This window comes from Pecten maximus, chromosome 8, assembly GCF_902652985.1.
Source record: "Pecten maximus chromosome 8, xPecMax1.1, whole genome shotgun sequence".
In the NCBI taxonomy this organism is placed as follows: Eukaryota; Metazoa; Mollusca; class Bivalvia; order Pectinida; family Pectinidae; genus Pecten; species Pecten maximus.
The window spans coordinates 20,360,732-20,372,321 of record NC_047022.1 but is presented as its reverse complement, the minus strand read 5'-3'; the positions used below and the strand labels follow the sequence as shown (position 1 = coordinate 20,372,321).

Sequence of the window (11,590 nt, the reverse complement as noted above, 5' to 3'; positions counted from 1 at the left end):
TTTTCTACGAAATTTAGTCAGATTGTTTAAGGGGTTAGTGAGAAGAAGTAAAAAAAAAATGCCCATTTTTTACTGACAGATGACTAATGATGTTAGACAAACAGCAATCAGTCACTTGAAATTTTGTCTCGGTTGATAAATATAAATCTTTCTTAAGTTTGGAGCTTAGTATGAATCTAAGCCATCACACACACTGTATGTCAAGGCTTTGTTGGACAAGTTGTCATTCTCGAAATTCCTGGGGTTAAATTCACAGATCTCTACAAAGGGAGATAACTAATCAAGAATATAACCATTAGAGTTCAAAGATTGAAAGTCGTTTATTTATTAAATATTTGTCATCTTCTGAGTGAACTATCACGACAGCACACCATCATTTAATAAAATAGTTTGCATAATGAATCAAGAAATGGCAGTTGTTCAAATCAAAATTTTATGAAACTTTCATTCAAGTTAAAGCCAAAATAATTTGATGAAATAGATTTAGATAACTTAAGCCATGCCATATATTTATCAAAACATGATATACTTAAGAATCATAACATGGAATTACCTTTAAACATCAATGTTAAATGCATAATTAGCATTCCCTTTTATACAGTGAACATTGGACCAGTGTAATATAAAATGTTTATCTTCCATAATATTTCATATACTAGTATGTATATCTAATTTAGATAATATCTATCTACATGTATATGCATAGTCAAGCTTGTAAAATAGGCTAGATAATTTCATAATACAGTTTACTGTAAATTTTGTAAATTTACGTGTATGCTGTTTTGGATAGTAGTTAGAGGGGTTGAATATTTATAGGGTGTTGTGTATTTCAACCATAAAACATTCACCCAGTTATGTTAAGGTTAATATTTCCAGCTCTTCAGAAGTTGAGGTCATGTTTCCATCATCCTTGAATTGTTGCTTGCTCACTGGTTCAAGTAGAAACAATTCTAACATCACGATCTAAACCTCAGCACATGTAGTGACTAAAATTAAGAGGGGCCGGAAGCAGATCTTGATCATCATCAACACAGGTACATGTCACAAATTCACAATTCAAAGTCCATATAATACATGAACACATACAGTACATAATTTATGCAAAGTTCCTGTGTTCATCAGCATTCAATCTGCAACTCAATTACACATTTCCTTACTGTAATTAAAACTGCTTAATTATTAATAAAAAATTTGATATTTTTCTGACGATAGATAACACACCTTTATCGCAGTTTAATACAAAACACCAACAAATACAATTTCACAGGCTTGTTATAAGCCCACTCCTTTCGTCCAATCAGATGTCATTACGTTGTTCCCTTTTATAAATGCAATATAAATATGATACCAGTAAGTTGTTTTCTCTCTAAAATATAAAATTTCATTTAAAAAGTTTGTACCAATCAGGTAAAGTTAAATTCACAATTCATAAAGTTTTAATAACATCAATAATTTTCATCCTTAATGTCATTGTTCTAGAATTGAGAATTTTCTCTCCCTGAACGTCACCTTCCACTAGGCAAGTGGCAATCCCTGTGGTATACCTTTGATTGTACTATGGCAACCATACTGACAGTTTGCCAGTACAAAGCGAGACCTCTCTTGTACCGTTGACAAAAATGTTTTCTGATTTCCTAATTTCCACACAGACTATCATCACTTTGGTGCTTGTCCAGCTTGATTGATTGCTTCATATTTTGCCATTTCTTCCTGTTGTAGAGAAGCTAGTTTTTTGCTACTCACTTCCTGGATTTCCAAGTATTTTGCTATACATTTGTCAATGCACACAGCTTCATTTTTGCTCAGTTCTGTGATGTTGCCATTTGGTGGTATACATTTCTTCAAACACACATTTGATGCCCTGAAACAAACAAATAAAAATATGAAACAAGAGGTTCACTGGGCCTGTATGGCACACCTGCTTCTAATGCATCTTACTGATCTAAGTGAAGGTCATTTATGCCGATGCTAAGCTGAGTCAGCTAGATTACCACTTCATTCATTTCAATAAAGGATACTTCGGATAGTAGCCCTTTATGAATACTACTGGCTCAAGATTCAGATACCTTTGCCCATTTGACCTTGAAAGTCAGTCAAGTCATTCATTTCAACAAACTTTATAGTCCTTTACCCCGGCATGATACAGTCCAAATATCGGGTCTCTGGATCTTTTGGTTATTGAGAAGAAGTTGGTTAAAGATTTTAGCTTATTTGACCCCCTGGGACCTTGATGTAAGCCAAAGTAATTCATTTGAACAAACTTGGTAGCCCCTCATCCTGTCAAGCTACATGCCAAATATCAGGTCTCTGGTCTATTGGTTATATATATAGAAGTCACATTTTAAATATTTTAACACATATGACCCCTGTGACCTTGCAAATTGGAAAAGGTCATTCATTCAACCAATCTTACCTTCACTCCAGCATGTTACCAGTATGATTAAACCAAAGTCAAACTGAGGTTAATGTATGATTAAACTGATTTAACCAAGCTCAAACTGAGGTTAATGTATGATTTAACCAAGGTCAAACTGAGGTTAATGTATGATTTAACCAAGGTCAAACTGAGGTTAATGTATGATTTAACCAAGGTCAAACTGAGGTTAATGTATGATTTAACCAAGGTCAAACTGAGGTTAATGTATGATTTAACCAAGGTCAAACTGAGGTTAATGTATGATTTAACCAAGGTCAAACTGAGGTTAATGTATGATTTAACCAAGGTCAAACTGAAGTTTATAATAATAATATATATTAAAATATGAAGTTTTGTACAGGACAGGAAAATGCACCAACCACATTTTGACTCGAACACAAGACCTTCAACTCTCGATGGACACTCTTAACTGTTCAAGCTACCAGCTGGCAATCGTATCGTTCACCACAAACCAGTTCTACTACACTACCATTGGTAGTTTACCAACTTCTTCAACCAGTTTTTTTAACTCCAATGACACAAAACAAAAATTGATATGCTACCATATTTAATGAAATATGGGTACTAAATGCATTAGGAAAGGAAAACCTCATAACCTGTAGGCTGTAACGCCAGCCAAAAACCTCTGAAATCTAGACTGATACTAAAGAGGTACATCAATCATAAAGGACACAAAATCAATATGTTTTATATTTTTCTGAAGCAAATTTCGGGATTGTGGGGAAAGTAAAATAAACAATGAGGTCCAGAAACATAACTGTGTTATATAACTTATGAGAGGCCTGATGACTGATATTACTGATACTCTAACCATTTCTTCTTCTTATTGGCTATTATAACTCTATACAACTGTTCCATGATATACTGTTCATTTGAATTATACGTATACCTTTAATTTTTTTTTTACTGGTCACAACTGATCTTGTGTGTGTTATATTTCACTCCACAGGGACTTGGAGCAAATTACCATTCACTATTTCACTTTTACTCTTTTTTATTTTTATTTATTTATTTATATTATTTTTAATTATAATACAACCTATATCAGTAACAGTATACAGAACAATCACATATGATTGGTCTGTTAAGGGTCTGTTGGTGACAAAATTTATTTCATTTTGATTGCTAGCCCGTGGTGTCAGGGGCCAGAGGAAACTCGGGCTACTTGATTGCCTATCAGGTAGTCTGTCTAGGTGACCATAATAAACACTTGATTTTGATTGATATGACCGACTACTCAGTATTTGACTTTAACAGTTGTGCAGGTTCTGAAGCTGACGACACTGTTTGTCAAAGGGTCGAACGAAAGGTCGACGGAACATGTCCAACGCAATAATATTTACCTTTGAAACATATCTTGAGAAATAACTAGTTCTAGTTCCTGGATTTCCTTCAATTGCGCTTCGCTTAATTGGGCCATCCTGATATCTTCACGTCTCTTGAGTGTTTATCGAAACCACCTTAGCATTGATGCCGGTTAATGGGGTAAACATACACACGTGCACTTTCCAAATAGTCTCGATCAACCAGACACTTTCGTCTATGCTTATCACGCTGTGATGAAGCGTCTAATTCAGCCAGACTATTTTAAAACTTAATGACAGACGATCGAGGTTGCGCTAAAAGCCCGCATAACTACTGTAGGACATGATTTGACCGGAAGACTGCGGAAGTAACATGAATGGTGAAGTTATATGAACGTAGGATTAATTAACTACGATATAATGTTATCAAGAATTTCACAACTTAATGACTAAAATTGATATGTATACGTCATACATCAGATATGCGTATCATGTTTTCTGTAGTTAATTATTGAGACATTTTATCACAAAAACATTTTTGTTTCTCACTTTTCGAAATGAAATATCTGACAGATTGTAGTCACCAAAGCGTCACACATAAAACTCAATACTAGTTGTGATAAGCAAAATGTTATCATCTGCACCACACATATTCTTCACCTACATATATAAAGGATGATAGATAAACATTTGACCTCCTTAACGCATATATTTCTCCAATATTCAACAAAATAATAAGGACAAAACATAACGCTGTCGACAATATAGCGTCTGTAGTTTTTTAAACGAATGTCTCCGTGCTATGAAAACTTTTGCTGTAAGATTTCCACAGAGATCTGCCTTAGACTCCTTATTGTAAATATTGCACTCTCTACCGTGCTTGTTTAATTTTTTTTGTCGATATTGACATTATAAAATAGGCCTAAAATAGATCAGAAAAAAGTAAACAATTTGATAATGTCATCTCTTATCCATAGACTAGTCTTTTCCCGATCGTGACAATACGATTAAAACGCTGAGTCATGGTTTATTTTTTATTTATTTTTTTACTTTTTTTAATGCTGTAATATGATGCGTGCCTCAACTCAGCATAAATACGTCGCTTGGGCAATGGTACAAGTGCTGAAATATAGATCCTGCTCGTTTATGCGGACAAACCGGTTCGTCAGTTTTAAATATAATATTTCAAACACTATATCTTGTCGGACCTGTAAATGTTAATACAGGCCTTGGAAGTCTGTGTCAAGGCTCGTCTGAAAACAATATAAAATCACTATGTCCGTCTTTATTTCATAAACGAACAACACCGGTCCAAGCGGTCTAACCGTTTGTACCGCAGAAACGAAAACGGCCACATGGCTTATTCAGACAATTAACCTTGCATAATCTGCTTTGTGATCTCTAGACAGATTTTTCCATACTTATTTAGTACTCATATCTTCACACAAATAAGTGCTTTTTATCAGCTGACAACGGTGTCTCAGAGTTTCAAAATACCACACTAATTGTTCGACATGTTCGTCATCTTATTTGTAATGGTTTGTCCAACCTTTATTGATATATAGGCCTATGTCGGTCTCTTCCTGTCGGTGTTAACTTTCATCCATATGTTTGGACCGCAAAAACGAAAACATTGCGCACGATGACTTACAACAAGAGTTATCTTTCTTCGCCTAATGAATACTAAACAAAAGCAGACGCCTGTGATTTAATTTCGTTTAATGTCTATGGTCATTTAAAGACGACTTCCCGTGTGTGTGCGAGATGTATACGTGTGGTAAACGAATGTGTGTTTTGGGAGGCTGCGGTATAACTCGCCATAGTCATACAAATTAAAAAAAAAAAAAAAAGTTCTGGAAATGGCTATATATACATCCAGTCCGTCAAAATAATGTAGAGAATAGTCAGAGACGAAACCTACTCATTCTTCACTAGATCACAATGCCGATGTCATTTACTTGGATTTTACGTAAGACATAAATTGACGAGGTGTCTTACAATTATCCCCTCTACAAACTTGAACTGTACATAAACTGCTTAGATGGAGTGAATGTTTTCTACAGACAAATGGGTTAATCTGGACGCTTTAGATCTTGTCATTTGGTTGGTGAGGTGTGGATTGAATGTGGAACTGCCATTGAGACACAATTCATGATAAACGATGGTAGATTCTACAGTTACATCAGTTGCGGGTGTCCATAAAGACGTTGGAATTCCTTGTGTAAATGTAGTCGTTTCACATATATGTTTACTATTGGACTCAGTGTTTATCTCGCTGTATGACCGGGACTTTTTGTTGTTGCCGTCATATTTTTCATCTGAGATTCCAGCATTCATTGAGTGCTATAGCTGTCCGGGAGTTGCAGCATTCCCCAGACATTTCAGGCTTGGGAATTATGGACTATACTTTCCCCGTCAATAATTCTTCCCTCGCTTTGTTTGTCGGTATAAATGGCGCCTCCCTGGAGTGTTCTAGGATATTGACAAACACTACTGCTTTTGGTTTTGTTCTCTTCCCTTGCCTCCAATTCTTCATTCCCGGTATGTACTAGAGTTTTACGTCATATTCGTCAATTGTTTCCTGCATGACCTGTTGAGGAAATTAGAATTTCCGTTTTGGTGACTCGAGCGTCGCCCTTTAATACAATCATTAACTTCCTTGATCAGTCATCAATACTTCAGAACATGCAGTGGCTAGATGTACAAATGTGGCCCGTTCGTTTTGTTTTAGGTGATAAACGTCCTTTAAACAGCCAGGGCAGGGTCATACAGGAAGGTTGTCAGTGATATTCATATAGAAGAAAACACAACACAGAAAGACAACGAGGAAAGAAACAAATGTTGCAATGGTGACAGAAGATTTATTTTTTGTCTCTTCCTGTTGCAGCGAAGCCAGATTTTTTGCTACTCACTTCTGCCGCCTAAATAGAAGACACCAAATAAAATCTCCGATTCTTCAGGGAGGGTGGGTGCTGGGCACTTTTAGTCGCCTTCTACGATAAAAATGGAGTGTGATACAGCGGACATCATTCTTGTCTCCAATGTCACACGAAAAGAAGAAAAAAACCATCCCGAACCTGCAGGGATGCCCCACAATTGGTCGTCTCTTTAGGCCGAGTTTCCTCTGGCCACACATGGTGTCAGGGCCAGAGGAAACACCGGACATGGTGACAAGGCCAGAGAAACGCCGGACATGGTGCCAGGGCAAGAGGAAACTCGGGCTATACAACGGGCTCCTGCACGGGATCCTCTAAATACCACCATGGTCCGATGCCTTGAAAGCGCACATCGTATGATACGAACTTGTGAATAAATTTCTCAGGCTTAGAATCAACTGGTTGTCGCCCTGTCATTAACATGGCTCATGATGAAGATGACGCACGTCGGTGCATATAGTGACGTACGTATGGTTCAAATACACAATATACACCGCCGACGGTGCACATATATATGCTGTCTTCGACATAATTGCCCCGGGGGGAATCGGAAAACCACTCGGACTTTTCCGTGGAAAAACAAAGCTATGGTCGAAAAGCCCGATCATCCACGAGGCCAATTTCGTGTACCGCTGTCGTTTGGACATGTCAAGTTCAGAGGTGGTCCTTTATTAAATAAGGATCGACCTCCCACAGACGCATTGAAAAGAAAATCATCATAAAATTCTGTTTCTCTGACAAAATGCCCTTTAGTCCGGACGCCCGATACTCCAAAATTAAAATCCGCTATTTCGAACGCCCAACACTACTTATCAAAACAAATTCGGCAAAGTCCATTTAAAACGATATTGAAATCCTAGGCTGTACGGTAAGGAAAGGCATTCTGGAGGAATCTTGGCTAACATAGTTTAATTACGAGACCTTATTGGTTCTATTCAACTCTGATTTTTCTCCTCTTTTTTCTTCTGTTCTTCTTCATTATTCAGCCTGATAAAAAAGAGACCCTACAAGAGATCTAAAACGTATAACCTATAAAAGTGAAATCTGAGAAAGGTCCGAGAAGAATTTCCTGAGAGATAATGATCACAATTAAACTCAAACTGCAACGAGGTAATTTTATCAAATTTAAGAAATATACATCTCTAATTAATTTAGCATTTTGCAAGAAATAGAGATAACAAATGTCAATTGTGGGTCATTTTGAATTCCCAGTCACTTTCAAAATAACAAAGGAGATCCGTGTGACATGTTAGAAGATCCGTACGACATGTTAGGAGATCCGTTTGACCTGTTAGAAGATCCGTGTGACATGTAAGAAGATCCGTGTGACATATAAGTAGATTCGTATGACGTGTTAGAATATCTGTTTGACCTGTTAGAAGATCCGTGTGACAAGGCAGAAGATCGGTGCTATGTTCATTTTTGTGCATTTCAACAGATTCTCGTATTGTTTTTTGATATTGATAGATGTTGTAGTTGTATATTTTTTTTTTGTCACTATAAACGTTTGTCACCTGGTATTCATGACGTATACAAGTTTCTTATCAATACGCTGTACGGTGACACCAGTGTTGTTTTAAATTCATAAAATGAGGTAAGACATTGGAAATACTCATTAGATCGGCTTTTCTTAGTTGCGAGCATATGCTGTACTATAATCTTGACATATTCATGCATCATGTGTGCTGGAACAGTCCGTAGTTCCCCGTAACATTCTCACCAAAGTTTCAAATCAGATTCGTCAGTTCAAACGCTTGCCATTTAAAGAAATCCTAGCAAAATTCTTTGTTGTCATTCTGGTTTCAATGTATGGGCCATAAAAATGTCATAGCTGTTTCCATTCCATGCCCCAAGGTCACGAGCTTTAATTATAAAAAATCCCGCCAGTACCTTCGAGTTTAAAGTAATAGACCATCAACCGTGAGACTTAATCACTGTGAATGGTTGTGTATTTTTAACGTCTTATCAACAAATATGGTCATTTAAAGACGGTCTCCTAAGTGTGCGGACTGCATGCGTGTGGCGATCTGGAAGGCTTTAAGTATCTTCGTGTTTTTCCCCTTGTGGTAGCGCGAAACCGATGTAGACTTTATAGTGCTATCTCACTGAAGCATATATGCTGCCGAAGACATCCAGCATGTACGGAATACATTGGAATATGTTTTTCTTGCACGCGAAAATATTGTATCTGGTGGCCGCTACTTGAATATCTGGATATTAGATAAAAAAAAGTTGCGGTCGCCAGATATGATAATGTGGCGGTCACAAGATAATTAAGTGGCGGTCCCAAGATAATTAAGTGGCGGTCGCCAGATAAATATTTTCGCACGCAAGAAAAACATATTCCAATGTGAGCCTGATATGCTCCCGTATGATTTTAACACAGAAACTGTTATTGGCGTTGTCAAGTTAGAAATCTATTACAGTATTCTTGACTTGGTTTACTCATTATGTTGATAATGAAAGGGCGTTTTACATACGTTTAAGCAGCGTCTGATAGATAAGATAAATTGATTCAAGCAAGAAATGAATTATCATCAGAATCATTTTTGTATCAATTCCTTATTGATAGGTATACGTTACATTTTTACTTGACAAAGTCTAGTACATATATATATCTCAAACCTATTTCGAAAGTACGACTTTCGTCTCAACAGCTCTATGTAGAAGAAGGTGGTATCGTAATATTCCGAGGACGAATAGAATCTGTCATTATTGTGACCAAAACCAGGAAGAGGACGGGTTTCATTTCTCACTAATACGTGCATGTCCCTACTACAAAGATAATCGCAAAAAAAACATTGAAAAATTATTACTGGAACAGTCCATCTTCATATAAACTTGTCCAGCTGTCTGCGGGTAACATGAAAGGGCTTTGTAATTTAGGGAAGTATATAAAAATGTGTTTTACAGCGCGTTCTAGATCTCAGCTTTAGCTTATTGTATTCCATTCTTATCAGTTTCCACGTTTACAAATAGTATAGCCGTCCCTGACTACATTATTGTATACTCCACTCATCTATCAATTTATTCTTATTGAGCATTCATTCGATATTGTCGCTCAGAGATGTTGTCATTACATCTGTAACCTTACTCTAGCAGTTATTTTCAACATGCTATAGATCTAATAGAGGATGTTACATACGTGGCTATTTAATATGGAATTTATTAAACTCGTTAAACTGTATGAATCCGCGTAGCGGATTCTTACAGAAGTTTGCAAACAAAATTTGTGTCATACGCCAATGAAACTAAAAAATAATTGACATCAACGCTTATAATTGATTTTTGAACATAATTTTCTAATTTAAAACATGTTTTATGTACAATTTTACTGGTTTTTTGAAATGGGATTCTTTTTCTCAAATCAATACGCAACGTCAATTGTCGTATTGTGACGTCACATTTTTCGCGCCATTCTCGGAATTTCTTTCATAGAAGAATGAAAAGAATTTTTCGACCAATGACATTTGAGTATTTACCGTGAAAACAAAGAAAAATTAATTATAACCGTATAACTACAATTTATGAGAATCCGTTTCCGTATATACCCAACCAATCCTGTGACGCAATATATTTTACTATGACGTCACAATGTATGTTATGACACACGTGTCTTGGGATTCAAGATTTTCAAGATTTCAAGATTTTTATTTCACCCTGACCAGAGACCTATAGTATATAGGTCTCTGCTCTGACACACTTAAGTGTGTAACAAGAGGTCAAACAATACATAACAATTGTATAACATGACAACGAGAGTAGATGGACAAATTGACAGATCCAACAGGCTGTAATGAAATGATTCTCTTTTACATTTAAACAAATAATGATATTCATCTCCTACTTCATCTTCATTACATAGTGTACATTTTCTTTCATCACGAGGGATTCCTATCCAACGACCAGTTTCCATAGGCAGAGGGAAGCCAGACGTGCGGAACTTACAAAACACTATGCGATCCCTTTTATTCATTTTAGTCAAGTAGTTCTCAAAACCAAAGTTAGATTTGAATAACAGATAATTTTGCCCTCTAGATTATACTCTTCCCGATATATCAGCAAACCACATTTGTTTTTTTTTTACGTGTTACGATAGGTGACATGGCAGAACGGACCAGTTATGTGATAAAAGTAATTAGTTTAATGCTGTCCATTTTCGTTCATTTGTATTACAGTAAACTCCGGTTTTCAAGAAGTCAGTCGGACCATGAAAACAACTTCGTAGAAACCGGACTTCGTGAAACACGACCAGTCCTCCCTGTCTAAAATTAGTCTCGATATATATACCGTTCACCAGCTGGCTAGCTAGGCCTTACTGTACATATTAAAGATTGTTAATTGTATATGATAGTCTATTATATATGTCTATGAGCCTTAAGTCTAAACGTTGAATAAACATTGAACATGCCACTCGCACCACCCATAGATATTTTCCAACAACAACATTCCTATTTAAACAATTTCACATTCTTGTCAAACTTCTAACTGGTCATTGGTACAACCAGGACGTTATTATTAGATTCGAAAGATAACGTGACACACATTCTTTCATTTTAATTATTATACGTACGGTAGCTGTAACAAATTAATTCTTGTTTTATCTCACTAATTGCACACGTGTATAATGAAGTAAAAACTGAGATGCAAAAAACTTCTACCGATTAGGCCTTTTACTGATGTAATTAATCAATGGCATTTAAAAATTAGATTAAAATACAAACAATAAAAAAAACAGTATAATGATATAGTTGTTTGTTGGTTCAATGTTTTGTTGTAATAATGAAAAGTCGCATACACGTGGTATTTATTGACGATTGTGTGTGTAGTATCTATAAGTTCAAATTCCCTTTGAAAATAAAAATGCATATTACGATAATAGCTAGGTCAATTATTTGAATTCTTAATTGTTT

The 11,590-nt window shown here is 36.0% G+C and overlaps 1 protein-coding gene across 1 annotated transcript; it reads right to left on the bottom strand.

Moving 5' to 3' along the window:
* Positions 1–301: 301 nt before the first annotated feature.
* LOC117332724 (mitochondrial import inner membrane translocase subunit Tim10-like) lies at positions 302–3,971 on the bottom strand. Its single transcript, XM_033891742.1, has 2 exons — positions 3,781–3,971; positions 302–1,861 (listed from the first exon to the last, which is right to left on the bottom strand). Exons 1-2 carry the CDS (start codon positions 3,855–3,857, stop codon positions 1,657–1,659), a joined length of 282 nt encoding a protein of 93 aa, XP_033747633.1. The 5' UTR covers positions 3,858–3,971; the 3' UTR covers positions 302–1,656.
* Positions 3,972–11,590: the final 7,619 nt, after the last annotated feature.

Coding starts and splice junctions, on each gene's coding strand:
- LOC117332724 (XM_033891742.1), bottom strand. CDS start 3,857: ATGGCCCAATTAAGCGAAGCGCAATTGAAGGAAATCCAGGAACTAGAA. Junction 1,862..3,780: donor TCTCAAGATATGTTTCAAAG/GTAAATATTATT, acceptor TGTTTGTTTCAG/GGCATCAAATGTGTGTTTGA.